At 38.9% G+C, this 27752-nt stretch overlaps 1 protein-coding gene across 1 annotated transcript in view; it reads right to left on the bottom strand.

The window, feature by feature from the left end:
* The window catches only part of SETBP1 (SET binding protein 1), a 187166-nt gene that overhangs the window by 7435 nt on the left and 151979 nt on the right, over positions 1-27752 (bottom strand). Inside the window, exon 4 of the mRNA XM_073680450.1 lies at positions 635-793. Within this exon, the coding sequence (XP_073536551.1) occupies positions 635-793 (159 nt within the window). The remainder of the gene's footprint in view (positions 1-634; positions 794-27752) is intronic.

Below are 27752 nucleotides of genomic sequence, written 5' to 3'. Positions count from 1 at the left end.
CAACCGTAAAGCATCCTGAGACCATTCATGTATGGGGTTGCTATGATTACATAATGGAACCTAAACATCCTACAAGGAGAACTTCTCCCAATGATCCAGGAGCAACTTGGTGAAGCTCTTCCAGTACTTCACACCATGTCACAAGGTAAAGAAAATAAATAAGTGGCTCGGTGAACAAAATATCGAAACCCACCTAGATCTAAATCCCATTGAGAAACTGTGGTCAAAGAAAAAAAATCTATACAGATTGTGATAAACTTCAAGCACTGATTAGGGAAGAATTGGTTGTCATCAGTCAGGATTTTGCCCAGAAAAAGAAGGGTCAACGCTTTAAATATTGAGTCTTTGCATAAACTTGATTTGTCAATAAAAAGTTGAAAACTTACAAATTTCTGTACATCACTAACCATAGAAACATCTGATTAAAAGATCTAAAACACTGAAGCAGAATACTTTGCAAATACCAAAATTTGTGTGTCAGTCAAAATTTTGGCAACGACTGTACTACCAAGTACCTTATCCTGAACATGTCTTTTTTCCGTATAAATGCTGAACTATAAACCGTTTAATGGAGAGAGAAAACAAAAAAACATAAAAAATACAATCACTTTTCACATCAATAGGTCATACTGACCTGACTCATTGGATGATGAGAAGAAGGTTAGGAGGGGATTGGGAGGCACTGATGCAGATTCGGCTGCTGGCTTCCTTTTGGTCATATTGTTGGAAGTAGTAGTTTCATTTTTATTGTGTTGAGACAGCTGATCAGGTTTCTGATGAGTGCTTGCTAAACCTGAAAAGATAAAATACAAAAAAAATATCAATTAACGTTTTTACTTTTTTTTTTTTTATTAAAGTTCAAGTTTATACTATAAGTAATAGTTTTAGTTTATCATCCAGCCAATGATAAATCCAAATCCAAGAGCCAGTGGAGATGTGGCATTCGTTAGACATCAAAAAGATTCAAAATTATATATAAAATAAATCCTGCCCAAAAAATGAAATTATTTATATAAAAACACATTTAGAAGGTAAATATATACTAATTTGTAAGAAGTGGTACTGCAAAAAAAGAACACTACTTTAGTATCTACTATTCATAATACATTCTTTTGAGAAGAGTTTCCCTACAAGACCTGCCCTTGCGCAATGAGGAGACCTCCTGCCCTTGCGCAATGAGGAGTCCTCCTGCCCTTGCGCAATGAGGAGTCCTCCTGCCCTTGCGCAATGAGGAGTCCTCCTGCCCTTGCGCAATGAGGAGTCCTCCACTATGAGATAAGATGATCTCCCAAGACTAGGTAATTTTTGTAATGAATTTTAGATATTTCACAATAATTATGGATAGTGATCTCAGAAAGCTTTGACTTCAATTTTAGAGCACCAATACATTCCAATTTCAAGTCCATTTAGCCAAACTTGTTCTCTAGGTTGCTCAAGTTTGCCCGAAATACTGTAGATGGCACTGCGCCTCAAAGAGTAATGCATAGATTAAAAAAAAAAAAAAAAAAAATGATTGCGTTAGTCCAATGGATTTGCATTTATCATAAACTAGTGATAGGGGGCTTCTACAGGGGTCTGATAATAGGTGTTCATACTACTTTAGCCAAAAAGGAATTTTTTATGCCAAGAAGAGAAATGAGGCTCACAGTTACGAATGATCTATAGACACAATTATGCACATATTTACAGATGGGAATGCACTTATAGCCGTCATATAAAAAGCCTATTAGAACATCATAATGTATTAAATCAGCACAACATCCGCTAGAACATCCACATGGTATAAATGATGAATCCACAATAAGGCTGCTTTTTGGAGACATTCAAAACACAACTCAGTATACATTATATTACACTCAATATTTACATATCAGTACATTAGATTCTTCTCTCCCTTAAGTCCTACCAGCCTTGATGCATCATTTATTCCATACACATATTATGAGCTAGGGGCTTGTTACTATGGATATATAGGATGAAGGTTAAACTGCACCGTAACGAGAATCCCTGGCAGGTTGCGGCTTTTAACAGCCATACTATTGAGTGGATGACATGTTAGAGGCCAAAAAGCTTTACATAGTACCTGGACGGGTGACTATATTGGTAGAGAAAGAAAGACTGACATGTAAATTGTGAGCCCCAATGGGGACAGTGCCCATAATGTCTGTAAAGTCGTCTGAATTGTAAAGCGCTGTGGAATATGTTGGCGCTATATAAATAAAAAGATTATTATTTTACATCATTAGAGGGGTCGTCTACAAGGACTGATAAAAGGACGTTCACGCTCATACTATATGTACATATTATATGTATATAAAGAGTCTGGGTGAAAAAAAAAGCGTTACCATAATCCAGACCTGGGCTTACAGGCCTAATAACAGCAGCTGGGTTGGCTCAGAAGAGTGGAGTTATGCCAGAGCTTAACAGAAGTGTTTGGTGAATGCATTTAATACAACTTGGGCTAATTCTGCCTGTAAAACCAAGATTCGGGAGTCTGCTCATTGTACCTGTATAAAGGACTACTTAGGTTATACATTTGTACTGAAGGAAGGCTGTTTTCGTTTTGGAGTTATAAAGTTTATGATGGACAATAAACCTTATGTAGTTTTGATATAAAAACCTATATCAAGCGGCTACCGGAACATCTACTCATGGGAGCACAGCCCTTGCAAAGTTAGTCAAGCATCAAGTCAAATGGATTAATACTCCATTCTAATAGTAGGACAACGAGGAAATCATAATAGAAATGATTATTATTAACCTAAATGGAAAAAACCAAAACCTTGTTGGTATCAATAACTGCCAAGGCAAACCCCAAGGTTGGCCAGGTGTGGCATGACAGTCATTTGACAATAGTGATGACCCTCTGTTCAGAAGATTTTTGGGATGTGGGAGGAAATTGGAGAAAACCATAGAGAGAACACAAAAACTCTGCATAAGTGACTTTATTAGACGGATTTGAACCCTTGACTCCATGGCTAACCACTGAGCCACTATTGCATCTTAAAGGTAATCCTAAAATAACCTACTGTTTAAGTCAAGTTTTTATGCTTAATTTGTTATTACATTTTAGTAATTTTTTAATACATCTTTCATATCACGGTATTTAAAAAATAAAAAAATAAAAAATATTGAAACTTTCCCACTGATCCCTAGGACTATTCTAGACTTGTACATCTTGCGGCTTCAGAAAATCCACATGCACATCAGCAGCAATGAACAGACCTAATCTTTTGTATTGTGGCATCTAATGAGCGTGTGCATATGTCATTGTGCAGGAATGGGGACGGGGGGGGGACGGGGGAGACGACTCTGACATCGCCTGTTGTGAATGGTAAATACTGTGCCATCATCTGTATATAGATATGTTACATGTCTTTGTACTCTTGCCTCTGAAGATGAGGAGCCTGCTGAAAACTTTAAAAAAAGAAGCACTATGAGTCTAAAATAGCCTCAGTGGCCATTGGGAAAAGTTGAAGAACTTTATTTTTTAATAGATTGTATTTGATGATCAATTCCCCTTGAAAAGGAATCTAGAAAATCCAATATCAACTGTTACGTTGGCCTATTAAATACAAGATTACTAGATTATTAGCATTAAAATTCAAGTTTTCATTCCAAAATCGTGTTTGCTCTTCATGTGCTTTACTATGACCGTATAAAAACAAAATAAGCATATGGTTACTAGGAAGTGTGTTTTTTTTATTTTATAAAAAAAAGATAGACTCTAAAAAGCTGTTGGAACAGGATAGCAAAATAATGGATGTTGCTGAAAGTCTCGATTATTCATTTCATCTCCATTAATCTCGTAGAAACCAGATGATGGATTTTGGTAATAACGCCTGTCACCATAAAGTGCAGAGAAGATGAGGTTTCATTGCAGGGCTGTCATACATTTCTTTGACACTACATGTTTAAAAAGGTACAGGAGAATCCATACCATCCGATTGATCAGATGTCATCACATCTATAACAGATACAAGGTCTAAGAAATTATGGAATTTCATATACGAGAAGGTAGAAATGACCTTGTCTTCTGGCTGGACAACTTTGGGCTTCGCAAAAATTAACAAAATCCAACAATGAACCAAGCAATGTGAACTGAGGTCTAAGATGGTACACATGCAAGAAATAGGAGCATGTTCACACTAGCAAAAAGAAGCAAAACCTACAAAAGACAAAAAATATCTCAGACCTCAGTTCACATTGCTTGGTTTTTTGTCTTGTTTTTATTCTGTGCAAATTAAGGGTGTGGCATCCCCCTTGTTGATCTGGTTAGTATATATATAGCTTACCACGGGCCTAGGTGGCCTGAAGTTGGGACCCAGTCCTATTTGTCTACCCTTTTATATGCATTACTTCAACTTTGATATACAGTAAGGTTTTTAATATAGACAGTGTAGGACCGTCCCAATTTAGGGTCACCTTGTCGCTGGTGGGACAGCTTGTATACTTTTTTTGATCAAAAATAGTTCACTAAGTACCCTATATGTCATATGCAACTTTGCTTTACATTTATATATAATGACCGTAGGGTATGAGATATTTTTTGTCTTTTGTAGGTTTTGCTTCTTTTTGCTAGTGTGAACAAAATCCAACAATGGTCTAGCTCCCACATTCTTCCATCATCTCAATATTACTAGTGACTTTAGTTAGGGCAGAAGTTTAGAAACCCAACCAGATCCTGTTCACAAGGTCTCGTTGGGGTTATTTTACTAGGATGAACATTTTGGTAAAACTATAGAAGACACAACCTCCTTTAAGGATTTCTTAATAATAAATCTTTGTAGAATTCTAAGCAAAATAATACAAAAGTGCCATGCTTTACTACGCCTAAAGGAAATGTATGAATAAATTAGTTCTTCCTATAGTCAACAAGGTTGGTCCTTACCCAGTCTGAAATTGACTGTAAAAGGTCAATGTTTCGGGACATGTCCCTCTGACAAGGAATGGTAACACCTAGTGGTCAATCTATTCTGGTCATTTAAAAGGGGATGTCCAATAAGTTATACTCCTCATCTGAGCAGTGTTTCTCAACTCCTGTCCTCAAGACCCACCAACAGGTCATGTTTTCAGGATTTCCTCAGTATTGCCCAGGTGATAATTCCATCACTTGTGCAATGTGAATGGAAATCCTGAAAACATGGTTCTGTTGGTAGGTCTTGAGGACAGGAGTTGAGAAACATTGTGATAGAGGAAATGTGATCACTTGGTGTCTAGATCCTGAGACCCTCACCGATTCCAAGAACAGAGGCCCAAAGTCCCCTGTGTGAATAGAACTGTAGTGAGCATGTGCAACCACCAAGACTGACCGATGTAGTGGTCACACATGCTTAATTCACACAAGGGACTTTAGGATCTCTGTGCTTGTGATTGGTGGGGGTTCCTTGACATGTGTCATTTATGAAACAACCCCTTAAAATGGGCAATTGTGCAATGGTTGTCAAAGTATCATGAAAATATTCTAGTTCTAAAATCCTAAAAAGATTTGGTTTATGAATTCCGGATGCAGCAAATAATCAAAGTCTGCTATTATCGTATGATAAAAGAACCCGGTGATGAACCATTACTGGTGAGATCTTCAGTTCTATCTACAAACAGTCTTCATCGCAGCCGTATTTTCATTGTATGTTGTAAGTAGCTACGCAGCTTTTAATCTCAAGAGCTCAACATTTTACCTTGTTCACGCGAAAACCTTCTAAGAAGAGTCATTACGTAACTCCCACCGCCCCCATCTTCTTTATGTCAAGCCACTCACTTAGAAGAAGGAACACTGTGATGAGAGCTTTGAAACCCTCTCAGGAATTAGATGAGCACCGAGATAGTGATGAACTCCCAGTTAATAAACCCACAAAGCTCATTCCGGCAGACTGATCAATTTCAGCGTGTCCAGAGGCACCGCTCCGACCGCCGACTCACTGCTCCCGGTACTAATAGAGATGAACTTTAACACTGCGCAACACAAGCCGCTCGCTCATTAAGAAGCCAATAAAGATATGACCCAAAATCATTCCATGTAATTAGACTCAATTTTTCAGTTAATTTTTAGAAGCTTGCAGAAAATTAAAGGAATTGTCTCAGTAAATAAAACCCCCTAAACATGACTTTCTTTCAAAAACAGCGCCTCACCTGTACGCAGGTGGTGTGTGGTATTGCAGCTCAACACCACACAGCAGAAATGAAAAACAAACCATGAGCAGATGCAGCATTTTTTCTTTGAAGAAATCACTCACGTTTTTGTAATCTTGGTAAGTTTTTACCATCTCAAACCTACCATTCTAATATGATAATGAGGGTGGTGATTTTTTTTCCAAGTTCGGCTACGTTATACATTCAGTCTTGAGTGCAGGGTCACATGGTTTCGTCACAGCCATTTCTGACAATAGTAGCCAGGCTCAGACTGGCCCACTGGTTAACCGGAGAATCCTCCGGTGGGCCCCTGTGAAGGAGTGCTAATAAGTACTGCTATTACACGATTCATAACTTGCAGAAAAAGGGGTGATATAATTTTTTATTAAACCGCTAGCTAAATTAATATTAAATAGAAGCAAAAGTAAATGTGTGCCCTAGGATCAGGTTACTTTTGCATGTAGCTAAAGTGTAGGCCCCAAGAATCAATGTTACTGGTGGACCTTTGCCAATCCAGTCCAACACTGACAGTAGCTGTCTTCTACTACCAAGAGCTGCAGTTGCGCCAAGCTGGAAACCTTTTTGCAGATGTAGTATTGGCACTGATCAATGGAAATCTCAGAAGTGGAGGCACTGGATATATCCATAGACCTCTGTTAAGCATCACATCCATATTGACACCTGTAGCCATGATCCCCAAAGCCTAGCACTTGGGATTCTGAACTTCTGAAATTTTTGCCATAATTCTAAAACCTAAAATTATTCTGATATACGCTCAATATTAATCAACCATACTGAACTGGAGTTATACAAGTATACATTCTACAAATTACCTGGGCAGCATACAAATTATGTTCACAGATATGAGTCTTTAATACTCCTAGAACAGTCTGTGCTTAGCAGCAATAATGTTACATAATTTAGACATAAATCTCTCTTCCATCTATTTATATATGTTACGTAATGTATCCACACTGATACATAACAAGTCTTCTAATCAGCAAAACGGGCTTTTCACTAAGAAACATAGTACATAGGAGCAGTATTATAGTAGTTATATTCTTATACATAGGAGCAGTATTATAGTAGTTATATTCTTGTACATAGGAGCAGTATTATAGCAGTTATATTCTTGTACATAGGGGCAGTATTATAGCAGTTATATTCTAGTACATAGGGGCAGTATTATAGTAGTTATATTCTTGCACATAGGGGCAGTATTATAGTAGTTCTATTCTTGCACATAGGGGCAGTATTATAGTAGTTCTATTCTTGCACATAGGAGCAGTATTATAGTAGTTATATTCTTGTACATAGGAGCAGTATTATAGCAGTTATATTCTTGTACATAGGAGCAGTATTATAGTAGTTATATTCTTGCACATAGGGGCAGTATTATAGTAGTTATATTCTTGCACATAGGGGCAGTATTATAGTAGTTATATTCTTGCACATAGGGGGCAGTATTATAGTAGTTATATTCTTGTACATAGGGGCAGCATTATAGTAGGTATATTCGTGTACAAAGGAGCAGAATTATAGTAGTTATATTCTTGTACATAGGAGCAGTATTATAGTAGTTATATTCTTATACATAGGAGCAGTATTATAGTAGTTATATTCTTGTACATAGGAGCAGTATTATAGTAGTTATATTCTTGTACATAGGGGCAGTATTATAGCAGTTATATTCTAGTACATAGGGGCAGTATTATAGTAGTTATATTCTTGCACATAGGGGCAGTATTATAGTAGTTATATTCTTGCACATAGGGGGCAGTATTATAGTAGTTATATTCTTGTACATAGGGGCAGCATTATAGTAGGTATATTCGTGTACATAGGAGCAGAATTATAGTAGTTATATTCTTGTACATAGGAGACAGTTTATAGTAGTTCTATTCTTGTACATAGGGGCAGTATTATAGTAGTTCTATTCTTGTACATAGGAGCAGTATTTTAGCAGATATATTCTTGTACATAGGGGCAGTATTATAGTAGTTATATTCTTGTACATAGGAGCAGTATTTTAGCAGATATATTCTTGTACATAGGGGCAGTATTATAGTAGTTATATTCTTGTACATAGGGGGCAGTATTATAGTAGTTATATTCTTGTACATAGGGGCAGTATTATAGTAGTTATATTCTTGTACATAGGGGCAGTATTATAGTAGTTATATTCTTGTACATAGGGGGCAGTATTATAGTAGTTATATTCTTGTACATAGGGGGCAGTATTATAGTAGTTATATTCTTGTACATAGAGGGCAGTATTATAATGGTTATATTCTTGTACATAGGATCAATATTATAGTAGTTATAATCTTGTAAATAGGGGCAGTTATAATCTTGTAAATAGGGGCAGTATTATAGTAGCTACATTCTTGTGCAATCCGATAAAAAAAAATTGCACTCAAAAGTGCAGATCTGTATGTTTTTTCATAGCTGTATTCATCAAAAGAAAAAAAAAATCGCAGCATGCTGCAATTTCACACTGAAATCAGACACTGCGAGATAAAAAAAAAAATTGCATGCCATACGGACCATCAGTGAGGCATCCGATTTTTACAGATACATTACAATTCTGAAACATAGGAAACTGTAAATGGTCCTGTAAATGATTAATAGCCTGCAGAGTAAAAAAAAAAACGGATTGCACACGGATGACAAGTGAAAGAAAATTGTCCCACTCTCCTAGATTCAGATTAGGACCGATTTTTTTATATGCAAGTGTGAGCGATCCCTAAGGCTGTGTGCCCACAATGCAGATTTAATGCGTTAATTTTTAATGTGTGCATTAAACTCGCTTGCTAATAGGTCGCCCATGTTTCCCAATGATAGTCCGCATGTGCTGTGCACATGCTGCGGAGATTTCCGCTGCGGATTATCATTGCGGAAAAATCCGCAGCACAACCATTAATTGTGCGGAATCGCCGCCATTGACTCGCATTGGACCGCATAACATCAGTACTGGTAATGTAAAAGGGAGATGCAGAAACGCTCAGGAACAATCCGGAGCATTTTTCCATCGTGGGCACATAGCCTAATAGTTATATTGTACTTCGGGAGGAAAGTATTTTTTTCTGCCAGTAGTGGGTTTGCAATTTCTTATCTTCACGTCTCCCCACTAACAGAGATCCAGGAGTGTGAGATTTACGTGGGAGAACTCATACAAGCTCTAAGAGGATTTTAGTTCTTTAGCGCGCCTTAATAGGAATACGGTAAAATGTCAAAATGTATAAATTTTCACTGGCGTTACTCGTTGGCCATTGTATTTCTGCATGTCAGGAAAGGGTTAGAAAAATATCTCCCTTCAAATATATTCCCTTATTAGCAGGAGCTAAAAATATTCCTCGTATGGTTCAAAATGTGCAAGCTAGGCCGCACATTGCCAACTAATAAACGATGCTCTATTCGCGGGGTGATTAAAATCTGCAAATTCTATGGCCGGGGGATTTGTGCCGTCTAGTTAATGCATTTACGGAAAAAATTGCTGCGTAGGTCAAATTATTACAAGTCTTCTGGGTGAAAAGATCTAATGAAAGACATTGAAGTACTTTACTGCCCAGCAAAATAGGCGGCTTAGCGACAAAACATGGCGTCTCCCGGCAGCTTAAATGAAATGCAGAGGAAACCTTCCATAGCTTGAATTATAAGAGACTCATCCCAATTCTAACCAGAGCCAAGTCTGAAAAATAAACCTGCATTGGTGTGTGACTCATGCAGTCCGTGGGGAGCGAGGAGCGGAGAGAAGAGGGAGGAGGAGTGTGAGTATGTGTATAATCTAACAGAGCCTAGAGCCTTGGAGATCCTAGACCACTTCAATAGCGCAGGCCGGATTCATTAAAAATCTTGGCTGCGTTCCAGCAGTGAAAATTGAAGCGGTATATTTATTGCTTTTTGCTCAAATAAATCTGAAAACGTGTGAATCATATTCCTCCGAGAGATGGGGGAAGAAGCAATAAACAATCTCTGACTAATACGTACAAATGCAACAAGATAACGGATAAATACATGCAAGAGTTCGGAGAGAAAGTCCACGGCACCAAATGGAAAATTGTAAGAATGGTAATTGTATGAAAATAATAAAGAAACAAACTATAGATAAGTGACGTCAATCAGTCATACTATGGTTAGTAATCATGCACTGGGTCTTTCAACAAATATCCAAGACATCACACTACCAACAACTGCCACCTTCAATTCTATCTGCTTCCATCCACCCTTCCAGTACCCCAAGGAGGTCTAAGTGGGGTTCCTAAACAGTGGCATAACGTGGGGTCCCCACATGGACAGTTTACCTGGATGTAACATGTCAAGAATAAGAGACGGGAAGGGGTGGGGAAAGGACAGGTATATCCACCTACTGTCACCAGTTGTCAGGACGATAATTCAATTGACTGACGAGTGATGAACAGGGCCATGGTTGCTTCCACTACTAGGCCAGTTACTGGGTGAACTCACAGTGAGCGTATGGCATATACACCTCTGATTTCAAAGCATGGAATACATATAGCCAGGAACGGTCACTGCCATCATCACAAAAGCAACGAAAAAAGGAACTACTAGCTGCCACCACCAATCGTTAATTCAGGCCAAATGGACACCTGTTACAGGTAGCGTACGACTTCAGGGGTGCGGTTTACAGAGCAAGAGGAACAGAGCTATTACAAAATTGCAACAAGACAATACGACATATACAATTATATAAAATGAAAAGTAACCATAGAATTACTAAACCTGATGTTACAGGACTGGCTCAAAGGGAACTATGTCTTCCAGAATGACAGTGAGACCCCGAAATTCTGCTCTTTATTAGATCAAGGTTACGCCCACATACCTCCCCTTGAAGAGCTCATGTGGGGTTTGGTTGTGGGATGTGCTAGGCCCTTTATAATTTTATGAGCTCCCCAACTTATAGGATATCTTTGCCGTAGAGGTCACAGGCGATAGATATTGTCGTCATGTTTCTTCTTATCGCAATTTTATCAATCTATAGAAATGAAACATGGCATGGATAGCACCATCCATTGGGCAGATATTAATTTGGTAGGGCCCTGCCAGCCTTACGTTGATGTGAGTGAATGCGTTATGTCCGTCCCTTCACTACAACGCCGAAAATATATCTCCCATAAATATTGGATCAATGCAAAACCCCAAATATTCATCACTAACCACTGGTCCCAAAACGTCTAAGTAGCTTATTTGATCAGAGGAAAGGTAATTCCCCACCTCTGATTAAAAAAATAAGTCTTGCAGTCTTTTTTTGTTCAAAGCATTTTTATGTGGTAATTACCTGGATACTACAGGATGTCTCTACTTCAATGAAGGTTAAAGTGTTCGCTCTCTTTCTCACTTCCCTAAATATAATTAGTTTCTTTTTCCCCCAGCTATAATTAATCCCATATGTTGAATGCGGGGTCCTACTTCAATGGAGGTTGAAGTGTTAGCAATTAATCCTATATTTTCTATGTGAGGGTGAGAGGTCTTATGGATTTTAATTTCTCTTTAGGACATAACATTTCAAAAGAAATAAAGTAGCAACAGCGTCACTAGTGCCGAAGATCCAAGCACCGCACATGCTTAGGACTTCTCACCAGGTACTTGGGATTTGTGGGAAGAGAGCCATTTTGAACTTTATCGATATAAATATGAACCCTCTACATCCTGTAGGCCTACGATCTATAAGACGTCTGTGTCCTAGAGCAGGCAGCACAATGTCATTGCATGGTACAATTCGTACCAGCCAGTGTGCATGTCACTAGGTTTTAATACCCTGAGAAAGGTGCCGGTCTGACGCAGAAACGCGTTGGTATTAATAAAAACAGTTTTTGAATCCCATGGCTCTTCATTCCCGCAGCGCAAGCCTGCCTAAACGTGCCAGCATTCATTTTTGCCATTATACATCTCGAAGAACAATTTCCTGCAGCCATAGCTTTCCATGCCTGATGTGTGCAGGCAAAACACCTACCACCTTTAGGTGAGTGCTACCATCACTTATACCTATCCTTTAGCAGACGGTATTGCCCTATTTGGTGTGACCTTCTCTATGAGGAAATTTAAACAGATTAAATTAGTACAAATGAGTCAATTCTCCCAGTGGCCTCCACCACCTCTTCTCAGATATCCATGGCATGGTGGCCATACACTTCCAATAGCTGTCAGTAAAACACTTCTTCCTTCTAACTTTCTTATATACGTTTGTACTCTGTTTGGCCAAGATGACATATATTCTCAATTGGAGAGGAAAATAAACGGACTTCAGACACCTCTGGTGGTGGAATATCTCCATTGAGGTCGATTGGGCATACTGAAATTTAACAAGCCCAAACAATATTTTCTTCTAATATTTTCCAAAGTTGGCTGAAGATCTAATGCATATACGATGGTTGGAGGGTTCATACAATTGTCAAATGTATATGGGGAGATTAAGGTTTTGAGCTCAATTCATCTTGTTTGGAGACAAGTGGCCCTTCGATCTGCACCGCCTGCTGGCTAGAAGAAATGTGGAGGTTGAGCATGCTTTGTTATCACCTGGAGATGTTGGTTGTTGAAGGACAACAGGGCTGAAGCTGGTCAACTGCAGTAGACTTTGCAGTACAGATTATATCCAGTTTAATTTAATTGTAGATTGTTTGGTCTACTTTTTTTTTATTATGGGAGGCTGGATGACCATCTTGCATTAATATCATTCAGAGAAATTCTGTACAACTAGAGTTAAGCAAAAAGTCTCAAGATTCTTGTCTGGTGTTCATGTCAATCTTCTGTGGCAACTGGACTAGGGTTCTGTGAACTACTCCAGCTGGCATATTGGGCACTTCTGGTTATGCCATTTCATGATACTGCAGGAGCCTAGTAATCAGAAAAATGCCACCATTAAAGCGCTGCCTGAGGAAGTTCACAAGGCCCTTGTTTGGCGGCTGCTCAACTCTATATTTACAGCTGTAATTGTCTGGAGAGGTTTATTAACTTCTGTGGGAGCATGTGGACATGTTCTGAGATCTGTGTGAGAGTCATTGTGCAATGATAGGGAGCAGGTGAGCGGTGACACCGCCTACTGTAAATGCTGTAGGTCTTACCATTCATTGTAACCCTGTCTGTCATGATAATGAGACTGCTGCAAGGTGCCATCTCCAGATCAGGAAATATAAGCCTTACACGAGGCTCAGTGTCCATAGTGAAGAGCTCCAAGACCATGCAAGAAGTGAAGGAAATTAGATTTTTTTATGTACCTTCATCTTTTATCCTGTGATACATACATGTCAGAAGTGGACAATTGTGGTGGTACGATAGGACTGTGGGACCTAAGCCTATGATGACCATGAGCATTTTGGGATTTGGAGTAAGAATTTGAGTAGAATGGGTGGTCCAAAAATTAACAATTCAACCATGTAAACTGGTTTCCCTTTCCGCCTGTAATAAGAGTTATGACAAGGATCCTACAGGACAATCTGTTTTGATACAATTAGTTTACATCTATGACTAATACAAAGCTGACATTTTGGGACAAGAGTTAAGAGCTTTGACTCCAGTTCAAGGTTGCGTAAAATCTCAAACTTCAGAGCGGAGGCTGCTGTAGATTTATTTGGCCTCTGGGAAACTACTCCGCCAGGGGTTGGAATAACAGCATTTGGTGTCATAGAGAAAACATTGTGTACAGCTCTTTAACCCAGCGTCAGACGAGGGCACAGCCATTTGGCACAAACTGAAAGGCGCCTCATACAGATCCAGTATTTATAAAAAAAAAAAAAAAAGGGCTTAAAGCTGTCCACATCATAAGTGACAGAGTCACAGCTAGTAGATAAGCGAAATGCGTTGTCATGATAGATGGGCTGGTGCCAGATTTATACTCCCGATACAACAATAATCTCTTTTTCTGGACAGTCAGATTTATTTTGCAGTGATATAGAGACAAATTATCAGACAACTAGCCTTGCTGAACTTCTAATCCAATAGTTGGGGTCCATTGTACTCAAAGCTTCAAAGTCAAAGAACAGTAATGGAAACTTTCCAAAAAGGATGTTCCAGAGCAGCTGTTAATAGGAAAAGGAGACACAATGACACTTTAAAATATAAAATACTAGACCGTCACCAGTTTTTACCCTCAAGCACTTTGATTTCTTCTCATTTCTTATTGACTATAGTACAACAAACAAGTCTGTGTACGGTAAGGCAGTGTACTGTATAGTGAGTAAAACATCCTGTGATTTCTTTTATAACTACACTCAGCCATCAGCCAGACAGAAAGCAGAAGGTTGCTGTCGTCTCACCACCACTTGACCATGAGATGGACCTAAAAAGTTTCTTTCCCAAAGGAGGAGAATATTACTGTAAAATGGACAGTTGGAGTGTGGGGATGTTGTCCCACTACAGAATTTGCATTAAAGATTCAGAATCTTCATATTATACCTCTGCAGTGATATGGTATATACAAGGAAGCATTGTGCCCAAGAACCAAGCTTTTAAGATGGCAAATTAGGAATAAGTAATATAGTTATGATTATGGTCAGCTCTTGGCCCATAGTTCTGGTCTTTCCTTGTTTGATTGCTCCACACAACAAATGAGAAACCTCACCTTTGACAATCGAGTTAGCAGCTGTTAATAGGAAAAGGAGACACAATGAATCTTCATATTATACCTCGGTAATGATATGGTATATACAAGGAAGCATGGTGCCCAAGAAACAAGCTTTTAAGATGGCTTAAATTTGGAATAACTAGAATAAGTAATATAGTTATGATTATGGTCAGCTCTTGGCCCATAGTTCTGGTCGTTCCTTGTTTGATTGCTCCACACAACAATTGAGATGCCTCACCTTTGACAATCGAGTTAGCAGCTGGTGGCTGTAGCAGGTGTCACCCCATTAGTTCTGCCCAAAGTTATAGAACATACTATACATTCAACCACCTGAGTAAACCATAACAGCAGTTGTATTGAGGACTATGCAAAGTGAAAGTCCAGCTCACTCCCCAAAGCTATGGTGTATGGATCACAGGACAACGGATCCAAATAGGCAAAAAAAGGAGATTTCCAGATCAAATCTTGACTTTGCTTTATTGAATAATCACAAAACAGAATCCAGACAGAAACACCGTAGTCGATCTGACACGTTTTAGATCCGAGGTGATGCTATGACTAAGGAACACCTCTGATCCCAAACCGTTAAAGGATCTACTAGTGTGTATCTAACTGGATTATATTTGTAGATCGTCAATAATACAAAGTCCAGATCTTAATGAAATTTGGTGCTGGAAATCTCCTTATAAAATATGGACACAAGTTGTCCTTATTATAACCCCTGGCCATAATTCTTCCCATGAGTTGGCATTTGTTGCGATTCCCATTTTAACAAAAAGTAACTATACAGGACAGTGCCTGGTCATATCAGTTTTTGGAGCCAGTGAATATACCAGCATTTGGGTTCCCACCAACCTGACTTTCAAGACAAAAGTAGTTAACATGTTAAAGGGGTTCTCCAAGAAATTAATAAAAGGCCCCCATCACATAATTCAAACGGCAGCATGTCCCAATCACGTATCAGAACGGGCTGCAGTTTGAAGCAACACAGCTGTCATGTGCCTCAATTGACAAAGGAGTTGTATTGTAGGCACATATACCGTTGAGCACCTGAAAAAGTGTAAAATATGTTAATACATTTCTCTTCAGCTGACTGAGCATAGAGGACAGAGGCTGGCAAAAAGTTTCTTCTGTGCTCAGTCAGCAGAGAATACTCCTGTCAAACTCTTCTCCTCGGCTCACAGATGTATGTGTGCTTAAAATACTGGTCTTCTGTCACTTGAAACAGGTGTGTTTCTTCAGACTGCAGCCCCTTCTGACACATGACTAGCACAGGTAGCCAATTAAATTATGTGATGGGGGCCATATAATTACATTTTGGGAGAACCCTTATAAAAAAAAAGGGAGTTCATGTTGAAAAAACCTAGCTCATTGCAAAAACATGTTTGGCCAAATAAGAATAATGGACCATCTTGTCTTATAAACCGCTAACAGAGAAGTGACACTCAACAACCCCTTCAAGAATCAGCATGAGTTTGCCAGAAGAGAGTTTATTGGCATGTTAGAAGATGACTTTATTCCAAAAAACTGAAGTGCATCTGGAGATGGAAAAATACCAGAAGCAAAAATACTTTTCTACCACAATAAGAACTTTCTAGCAGAAACCCGGAAAGCAATTTGAGTCCTAGGAGCTTTACCAAAATAAACAGATTGAAAAATTCACGAGGCTGCAAAACACAAACTCTTCGAGAGTCAAACAAACAAAAACAAAAAAGGAAAAATCACCAGCACCACTCGACGACGTTACAGCTCAGTGGCCTCCAAGTCTAAAGAAATGACTCAAGACACCATTAAGAGACACCCGCTGAGAAGTGCTGACCTCTTCTTCACCTGCATTGCCATGAGACTTTGCAAGACATACCTGGTGCTGAAAAGAGTAACCACCCCTGGCATTAAATGAAAGTAATTAGAGTTTACTTTTGTGCCAACAGCCGGAAGGAAAACTCCTGTTACCCACTAAGAGACTCTGAGGGCAGATTTAATATCCCATTTACACCAGTGTATCCATTCACAAATGCAAAGAAGGAGCCATACTTCAGAAGTAGTGAGGAATTCAACCTCTAAATTGATTTCTTCAACTTTTACCGCATAAACATGAAAGTTCTGCTTTTCAAAAGAAGCAGCTAGAACTTTAATTCTGTTCCACCCCTTTTAGTATTTAACAAATGTGTTAAAAAACAAATACGCGGTACATATGTACAAATATATATATATATATTTTTTAAAAACCCCAGCACTGATTTCAAGTGAGCGAGCATATTCAATCTCCGCCCACCCAGCCTAACAGATGGCTGCAGCTTGTACTGAGCAGTGTGAGATGTCAGCACACAACAGGGAGGAGGGTCACTGAAGATCTGTCAAACGAGGTGTTAAGAGATTGGTTGCATTTAAACTTTCAAAAAAGATTATACATTCTGATATAGATTATAAAAAATAAATACACCAGTCTGACCAGGTCTAAATGATGTACACAGTTTCTATTGTGAAATCTGCTGACAGATCTGCTTGAACATGGCTGCTGATGAAGGTGTAGGGCCATCAGCAACTTGCAATTAAAAACATGGCATTTGGCTATTCCCCCGAAGCAATGTTTTTCAATGGAGGTGTCTGGTTTTATGTTGTCCCTTAATAAGCAGTCATTTTGTCATTTTAATGGTGTCGTTCCTGATTGCTCATGTGGGGACCTATATCTATTGGACATTCATGGCATATCGATCTATAACAAAATGTTCGGCTTGAGAACATCCCTTCAAGATCAAGAGCACAACATAAGCTGTGGAGAAGACTTTACAAACAAAGCAGTGTAGATTTAAGAAAGCAGTGCTAGACTTCTAATAAGTTTATACTGTTAAAGGGAATCGGTCATCGGGATTTTGATATATAATCTGAGAGCAGCATGATGTAGAGACCGAGGCCCCGATTCCAGCGTCACTTTCTGGTTTGCATGCTATCATTTTGATAGAATCCCTGTTTTCTCTGCTGCAGATCTAACAGAGCTCGGAATGCTGAGCTGTGAATAACCCCGCCCACAACACTGATTTGCAGCTTTCTTGCTATATACAGTGTACACTGAAAGCTGCCAATCAGTGGTGGGGGTGGGGTTACACAGAACTGTTAGGAGACAAGTCCTGTAGTGATAATCTGATAAAACAGGGATTTAATTGAAACAGTTTACATCATGCTGCTTTCAGCTTACATAGCAAGAACTTGCTCACTTACTTTAAGAGCGATACGTGCATTACAAACTATTTGTCTAAAAGCATAAAAGCAGCCTATCGATTATGACTTGAAATCTCAAAGCTGATTGGTTGCTGAAATCAAACTGACTCCAATTACCTTTTTTTTTGCTCTTTAAGATAGAGAGGAAATGGCAAAATTGTTGCCATAAATAATAATAATTTTTATTTTTTATAGCGCCAACATATTCCGTAGCACTTTACAATGATAGTAATGCACTGGATAGCACGATATAATCCAAAAAACAAAACAAATATCAATTTATACAAGAGCTTTTTTTGTGTTCTGTTCCTTTAAATTAGATAAATGTGAACTTCAATATGATAAATGACGTGACGGCTATTTTTCCACAGTACCTCATAATAATATCACTTAATATAAAAACACCACATCAAGTACAGGCTGCGCTGGCACGTTCCGTCCTGCGCCGTGTTTACTTTCCTGCCCCAGACGTTGCAGACGCGGGGCTTCAGAAACCAGAAATAACTGAACGTAAAAGAGAAATGCTTTTGTGATTGTGATTGAATTACCTGGAAATATTCTTGGAAGGGGAAGAGGAAAAAGCCAAAGTAACCTCAGTGCACACATACTTATGTCATTTTCTGTGTTCTGTACAAAATGTAACACGAAGGACGACCGATATAAAAAAAACACAGCTAAAGCTATTCATACAGTTCTAGCTCTGCGATAACCTCGGTGGTTGAAAGAGGGGAGAATACACTAAAAGCGCAACTCCACTCATAATATATCAAGTACATTTAGAATTTTTCTAAATTCCAGAATCTGTTTATAAAAAAAATTACCCTCTTAACTTGAAGACAATACAGAAAAAATATACAGAAAAAAAGCTATTTTTCTATTCCTGTAGTTATTCCAGTGATTCACTTACATTTCCTGTAAGCGCTTTGCGGTCTTAGTTGCCTGTTTTATACATTACCCTTCGCCCTATGCATTGAGGACGCCAAAAGTCAGGCAGGTGTGCAAGCTGGGGCGCCAAAAGTCAGGCAGGTGTGCAAGCTGGGGCGCCAAAAGTCAGGCAGGTGTGCAAGCTGGGGCGCCAAAAGTCAGGCAGGTGTGCAAGCTGGGGCGCCAAAAGTCAGGCAGGTGTGCAACCAGGATTTATTTATTTATTTTACTCACTTATATAGCGCCATTAATTCCATAGCGCTTTACAGACATTATGGCCACTGTCCCCATTAGGGAATGTATATTGTCAGCCCCATCAGTATGTCTTTGGACTGTGGGAGGAAACCCGACAACCCGGAGGAAACCCACGCAAACACGGGGAGAACATACAAACTCCTTGCAGATGTTGTCCTTTGTGGGATTTGAACCCAGGACCTCAGAGCTGCAAGGCTGCAGTGCTAAACACTGAGCCACAGTGCTGCCCCAGGTTGCCAAAAATTAGGCTTGTGCGCAACCAGGGTGCCATTGTGCGCAACCAGGGTGCCATTGTGCGCAACCAGGGTGCCATTGTGCGCAACCAGGATGCCATTGTGCGCAACCAGGATGCCGTTAGACAAATGTTTTGTCTAACTGCAAAAAACTTGACATGAAGAATGAAGTACGGTTATGTCCTTCCTGAGCTTTACCTGCCCAATGTATTTTGAGAGGTGCATTATGAGATACTCTGTCAGGAGATGCTTATGCCATGTGTGGCCACTGTGAACTGCTTCCCAGAAAGAATTTGTTTTGTATTTGCTTTGGGACAAATTGGGTTTTAACAAAATTCAGGAAAAGGGAAGGTGGAACCGATTTGTACAGATTGTTATTTTGGCAGCCAGGTACAACCGCCAGGTAGAATGGGGTATTTTGTGTGTTGAGTTTCCTGAAAAAAAACACAAACCGTTTTTGGTACATTAATTATTTTTGGAAATAATAGTTTTACTACTTGGGGGCAATGAGGAATAAGTAATATTGTGAGAATATTTCATTAAAAAGAGTAACTCAACTTTTAATCAGCTAATTCAACTTCAAGAACTTTAATTGCCTGTAGCTGGTTGGAGTCCACATTGTGAGGCCCCCCACACCAATCACTTAAGAGATCTACCAAACCGTGAACAGCACAGCAGACAGGAGCACAAAGCTCCTGTCTGACAGCACACGCAGAGCGTTATACAGATTCTATAGGAGACAGATTTTGTATCCTATGCTTTCTATTGACTCCATATATTGTAGTGAGCCATGTGCATTTCTCGGGGGTCTATTGTGCGATAGTAAGGGAATTAGATCCTCGCTGATTAGAAGACAACTAAAGTGCCTGCCAAAGTTGGAAAAACAGCATCAGAACTTACTCAAGATCACCAAGTTAGAGTAACAACCTATCTTTTCAGATGCAGAGCTGCATCAAAATGACCATATTTTCTACAGCAATCCATCCTACTCTAATAACAAGAGAAGAACACTAAATTTAACTTGAAATGTGGTCTATAGATGAATGTCGGCCAAACTTACCATTGTTGACCAGAATGTACACTGCTCAAAAAAATAAAGGGAACACTGAAATAACACATCCTAGATCTGAATGAATGAAATATTCTCATTGAATACTTTGTTCTGTACAAAGTTGAATTTGCTGACAACAAAATCACACAAAAATCATCAATGGAAATCACATTTATTAACCAATGGAGGCCTGGATTTGGAGTCACCCCCAAAATTAAAGTGGAAAAACACACTACAGGCTGATCCAACTTTGATGTAATGTCCTTAAAACAAGTCAAAATGAGGCTCAGTATTGTGTGTGGCCTCCACGTGCCTGTATGACCTCCCTACAACGCCTGGGCATGCTCCTGAGGAGGTTGCGGATGGTCTCCTGTGGGATCTCCTCCCAGACCTGGACTAAAGCATCCGCCAACTCCTGGACAGTCTGTGGTGCAACGTGACGTTGGTGGATGGAGCGAGACATGATGTCCCAGATGTGCTCAATCAGATTCAGGTCTGGGGAACGGGCGGGCCAGTCCATAGCTTCAATGCCTTCATATTGCAGGAACTGCTGACACTCCAGCCACATGAGGTCTGGCATTGTCCTGTATTAGGAGGAACTCAGGGCCAACCGCACCAGCATATGGTCTCACAAGGGGTCTAAAGATCTCATCTCGGTACCTAATGGCAGTCAGGCTATCTCTGGCGAGCACATGGAGGGCTGTGCGGCCCTCCAAAGAAATGCCACAGAACACCAGATTGGCAAAGTCACCACTGGCGCCCTGTGCTCTTCACAGTTGAAAGCAGGTTCACACTGAGTACATGTGACAGACGTGACAGAGTCTGGAGACACCGTGGAGAGCGATCTGCTGCCTGCAACATCCTTCAGCATGACCGGTTTGGCAGTGGGTCAGTAATGGTGTGGGGTGGCATTTCTTTGTCAGCACATTTAACTTTGCACAGAACAAAGTATTCAATGAGAATATTTCATTCATTCAGATCTAGCATATGTTATTTGAGTGTTCCCTTTATTTTTTTGAGCAGTGTATATTGGAGGTGCCCCGACTCACCTATTGGCAAATATTTGTGAAAAGAATGATCTGATTTGTTGGATTTTTGGAAGCCTAACAAGTAGTTGGACTCAAAATGTAGAAAAGTTAACATTTTGGAATGTCACAAATGCAAAGATTAGGTTCAGATTATTCAAGACCGCTGTTGTTCATGCCGGTCTTTTTGAGGGTGTGTGCTGGAGTAAGGTGCTCCCGATTCACGAAGAGGAGCACACCTTTTCATGAATCTGGAGCGTCTGACCTTTGTGCAATACACAATAAAACTCATCCAAGTCCGGAACTAGAGTGTGATATCTGAAGTATGGAACACCAAAACTTGTGATGAACTAGACAAACTGTGGTGTCACGCCTCTGCCACACCCTTGCCCTGTCCGAGCTTCGTCAATTTTGGCAAAGCTGGGAGAAACTAGGGCGAAAACGCCAAAAGTTTAAAAATTTAGGCACAATTTCAAGTTGCTCCTAAATTTTGTGACTTTTCAAAGCTTTTACACTGGAAACTTGTGAAAGCTTTAACGACTTGGGCCCATAGTCTTCTCTTTACACAACCCTAATCTTGGCCCAATCATTGTATCGGGCAATAAAATTAGGATTTGTATGGTCAAAAAATAGAGGCAACCTTATAACATGGGTGTAGTTATGCAAGGTTCAGAGGTACAAGTACCACCTGGACGTGGAGGTTTGAAAGGCCCAAAGATACTAGGTCTCATCAGAAGACACTAATATTAGAAATTGAGCATGCTAAGTGACAAGTGGGTGGTAATTGTAGAGCTTTTGCATAGGAGGCTTCAGATTACGCCTCTCTACACCATAAAAAGATTATCATCTATAAGATTAAGATCAAGAGTGGACATACCATAGGTGCAAACTGTGCAACTGTCCAGGAGCCCTAAAAAGGCAAGGAGGGGCTAAACCCCCATTAAAAATGCCACTAAGCTCAAAATTACTGATAGACTCTGATTCAGAAGATTGATTAGTTACAGTAGGGAGGTCTACAACCAGCCCAGCGCTTTTGATTAATTAGCTGCTAAACAGCAGTGGTCCCACATACTATTTCTACACTGGTCCACCTACAGTCTATATCTGCCCCTGATTAAGAGTTTTATGGTAGAACTTGGTGTGAAAAAATGAAAGAAAATGAATATGACTACCACTATGACTTCCCATAAGCGTATGTATCCTTGCAAGACACATTGGCCATATATATATATATATATATATATATATATATATATATATATATATATATATATATATATATATATATATATATATATATATATATATACATACATACATACACACACATATACATACACACACACACACACAATATATAGTCATATTTATTTCTACCTAGCAAAGATATCCAAAGATGACCATCTTGCTTATATTCAGTGTCGCTTAAGAACTAGCCCGAAGTCATGTGGATTTAAGGAAAGTCACCATCAAAAAATAACCTATTAAAATCAGGGACTTGCGATATATAGTTTCTAACTTTTTGGCAATGTTTTCTTTTCATTTCACAATAGATCTTAAAAATCTAAATTAGTAACCTTGCAGTTCTCACAATGGCCACTAGGGCATTTTTTAGACTCCTACTTCCTGTCCTTTCAGGAAGAGGTTTTCAGCAGGTTCCTTTTCAAAAGCAGGATTACAATGACAAGTAACACATCTGATAGCACAGAATCTACTGTTCACAAGGACATCACAGCTCCTTCATTGTGGCTAATGTACATGTGTTTCCTGAAACAAGAATTCAAAGTCTAAAAAAGCCCCAGTGGCCTGTGTGCAAATTTGTGATATGTGGAGAAAAAACATTGCCAAAACGTAACAAAATTAAAGTAAAAACCTGATTTCAACAATAGGTCTTGTTCCATTAATAGCTTCCCTTTAAAGTGTTTTTTTTTTATCCTGACCTAGAGGGGTTCCTTAATATATGGATTATCTAAAATTTACACAAAAATGTAAAGTCTAGAAGTAAAAAAGTTTGGTAGCCCAAAGAAAAAAAAAAAAGTCCATCTTCATTAAAAGTTCTTGGCTAAACACCAGGAGACCATTTAGCAAAGAGGGTCTTTTATTGAAGATCACTATGTATAGCCTTGGAGGATTGACTAATGTGGGAGGAGTATAGTAATATGTCCTAATTGCCTAAAAGGGCAGAGACCCACTAGATACAGACTTAACGGCTCTTCTCTTAAAATATTTCAAAATTCCAGGGGTTTTTTTAATACAAAATTGCCAGCACTATCGATAAAAGTTTCTGAAGTTTTTGAAATCATGAAAAAAAAAAAAACCTTGAAGTGGAACTGAATGCTCTTCAACAAAATTCTAATTGTGTAGAAGAGAAGAGCCCCACTAGATATGCACCACAATAACAGTTAATAAAACTTAACTTTTATTATAATTTTTGTTAAAATATATGCGATAGGGTATAGATGGAAATTTCATATTAACCCTGTAGAAAAATAGTTTTTTTTTTTTTTTTAGAGTGTCATCCAAATATAGCCAAATATTGATTGCATAAAACTTAAATTCACGCCTTTGTCCCATCCCCTGATGACGCCATGAATTTGGCGAAACATGTGCTGCATATTTAAGCTTTGCGCAATCAATATTTGCCTAGCTATCTTTGGGTGACACCCCGAAGTGCCATCAAATACTCCAGATATACAATTGCTACTGAACATAATCTAAACAAAAACTTTTTCTATATGGAAAATATGAAGTTTTCATATCAAATATATATTTTAACAAAGATTTGATAAAGGTTAACTTTTATGACCTGTTATTGAGGGGGTCATATCTAGTGGGGTTCTTACCTTTTGGGCAATTGGAACTGAATGCTCTTCAAAATAATACTTGAAATATTTTTCAAGAATATCAAAAACTTTAGAAACTTATCGAATGCGTACACAATTTTGAAAAAAAAAAAACCCAAAAACTTGGAATTTTTAAATATTTTAAGAGAAGAGCCGAGAAGTCTGTAGAACAAGAGGAAAAATTTCATTCCCATACCTAAGGATTTTCTCAGAGTTGACTATTCTTAGTAACTCATATTATATAACTATTTTTGGATTGTGAAGAGCATTAAGTCTCCGGTACAAATGAACTGTGCCCTTCCAGAAGAACGTGAACCACAGTTGACTTCTGCGTCTGGATCGCTCTGCTGCACTCGCTTCCCGAAAATATTTAAGGAAACAAAGACGCCAAGATAAACTCAGATGAATACGATAAGAAGGGAAAAATAAGTTAAGAAAAAAGGGACATTCAAACCTTCTTAGGAAAAAAGTAAGAACACAATGTACAAAGTTAATTGGGTAGCACGCTGGAAGTTACTCTGCATTCCTCATGATGCAACGTCTCTTAATCCTTTGGATTTCCAAACACATAGGAAAAAATAAAAATCTCAAAAATTATTTATTTCTCAAGTGAAAAAGCATGTGACAACCGGACAAACAAAAGTAAACATGTCAGAATAGAGAGGCTAAAATGAGAACCAGACAGATTCCAGAGAAACTCGGGGTGGTTTGGGTTATTAAAAAAATATGACCATGGAGGCTACTTAAGCGTAAGATAACAAAATAAGCCGTATTTACCTACTGGTGTCCTACCAGCTCATCAACGGTGTATGTTGATGGGACTGAAACGATCTCCTGTCTAAATCACTGGCCACTGCAGCCAATCACAGGGCTCAGTCTTGTGCTATAAGCAACAGTGATTGTCAGCAGTGGTCATAAGCAGTAAACAAGGTCATCAAGACAACAAATAGTACTGGGATGAAACAACAAGTGGTGCTGGACACCAGTAGATATACCATATGTCTGCATCCGACCTGGTTGGTATGGAATAGTCTTACAAGGAGAGTTCCAGCAGAATGTAATAAAGATAAAAAAATCCATTTGACCGGCGTTCCCCAAGGCAAAACAAAAAAGGATCATTCTCCGGAGTTGATGAAAATGAGAATAAAAATGTATAAAAAAAAAAAAAAAAAAACACAATGCGTTTCGGCAGTATCAGGCCTTCCTCAGGTGTCTAGAAATCAATCAATGCAATGGCTACAAAGAGAAGTTCATTATATCAATTGTTTTCTAGGGTACAGCAGAAAAATGCGGTGTTTTTTTAACACGTTTTTATTCTCATTTTCATCAACTCCAGTGAATGATCAACTTTTTGCCTTTGGGAACACAGGTCACCTGGATTTCCTCCTCCTGAAGAGCAATAGTAGTTAAGAAAAGTAGCTTTGGTCACATGTTTTAATGAGACAAGAAGCCTTAAAGAGTTTTCCTAAATCAATATGGAGAGTTTTTGATGGTGGGGGGTGAGGCGTTCGTAAGTTGGGGTCATATCTTCCTTCCCTTTGAGCAAGAATGGACCAGCAGAGGACTACTCTAATCATGTCCTTGTTGGCAAATTGATATTACTTAATTTTCTGTGGGGGAAATCTCCATTAATTACAGAGTGTTAAACTTGACCTTTGAAGGCCATTATACAGTTCACCTATAGAATAAATGTGTGTAAACATTTCAAAAATACAAAAATTATCCTTCATAGTTCTTGAGTTCCAGCCACATCTGACTTCAGAGAAAAAACATCCCAGCATTTTTTGGGTTCATTGAAGAACTGAAATTCTAAAAGTCCATTTAGGTCATGAGAGATGTGTCTTTCGAACGCGTTGACCGTTTTCAACAGAATAGTGAGTTCAGCTCTGGAGTGCAATGCAGAATTTACCTCAGGTAAATAATGTAATTAAGTGCACAGCAACTAAGCCAGCAGAACAGCGATTGCAGCTCTGAAATAAAATACAAAATGTAACCAAGGATCAGTAATGTAATTATATGTACTCAGTGACAGCACCAGCCGAATAGTGAGTGCAGCTCTGGAGTATAATACAGGATGTAACTCAGGATCAGTACAGGATCAGTAATGTAATGTATGTACACAGTGACTGCACCAGCAGAATAGTGAGTGCAGCTCTGGAGTATAATACAGGATGTAACTCAGGATCAGTACAGGATCAGTAATGTAATGTATGTACACAATGACTGCACCAGCAGAATAGTGAGTGCAGCTCTGGAGTATAATACAGGGTGTAACAAAGGATCAGTACAGGATAAGTAATGTAATGTATGTACACAGTGACTGCACCAGCAGAATAGTGAGTGCAGCTCTGGAGTATAATACAGGATGTAACTGAGGATTAGTACAGGATCAGTAATGTAATGTATGTACACAGTGACTGCACCAGCAGAATAGCGAGTGCAGCTCTGGGGTATAATACAGGATGCAACTCAGGATCAGTAATGTATGTACACAGTGACACCACAAGCAGAATAGTGAGTGCAGCTCTGGAGTATAATACAGGATGTAACTGCGGATCAATACAGGATCAGTAATGTATGTACATAGTGCGTAAATGAGCAGAATAGCGAGTGCAGCTCTGATGCCTTATATAGGGGGTATGATACAAGATAAGTTTGTGTCCACTTTACAGGTGCAGTTCAACAGCAAGACCATAATACCGAGAATCATATGATCATACTTGGGGAACCTGATAATCTGCTGCTTATGACATTGGTTCATTCTTGCCTAGTTTTAGTTCATTGACAGGAGAGTGGAGCCCTGTTTTCCCACGATGCTTCATACTCTAGAAGAGCGCAGTTTTAAGTGCTTCGCTCCTCTGGCATGACATCTAAAACACTAAGCTGCGTAATGATTTAACAAATACCACCTCTACCTCAAGAGGCTTCTGGGACGGCTGCCATTTTTTCACACCTGGCTGCTGTCATAATACACAAATTAAAAAAATAAAAATGCGTTGATCAGATCAGCTGTAATTTGTAGCAGATATTTGTTACATTTATACCCTATGTCTCAAAGGAGAAATGTGAAGACCATTCCCCGGGAAAGAAATCCCTCCACCTTCCCCGTCATCCAAGGCCTGAGACTGGGGACCAGTTTCCAGCTATGTGAGAACTCGATGCAAGAAAACTCTTTGATCGTAATTACTCTTCTCCCTTGGTACTTTGGATTATCAACATCGTTTAGCATAAGCCCAGCTTGGTATGACCCAACAATGTATAACATGCCAACATGGTTTCACTGAAGCAACCATTAACCTGTGTATTATATGTATTATAGTATATTCTAAAAAGATACTTATGAGACTGAAAACACTATACTAATTGTCTACAGCCATACATTCCTTGATTTTGACAACAGTATCGTTAAATTTATTCTTATAACCATTCTCCATTTGCTAGTCATTTTTTTCTATGGTTTCCGATAAAAAAAAAAAAAAAATTACATATTCT

The sequence above is a fragment of the Phyllobates terribilis genome, unplaced genomic scaffold, assembly GCF_046119375.1.
Source record: "Phyllobates terribilis strain yellow unplaced genomic scaffold, ASM4611937v1 Scaffold_1__5_contigs__length_1240528914, whole genome shotgun sequence".
Lineage (NCBI taxonomy): Eukaryota > Metazoa > Chordata > Amphibia > Anura > Dendrobatidae > Phyllobates > Phyllobates terribilis.
Note: the sequence above shows the minus strand (reverse complement) of the source record. Positions and strands in the feature narration are given on the sequence as shown.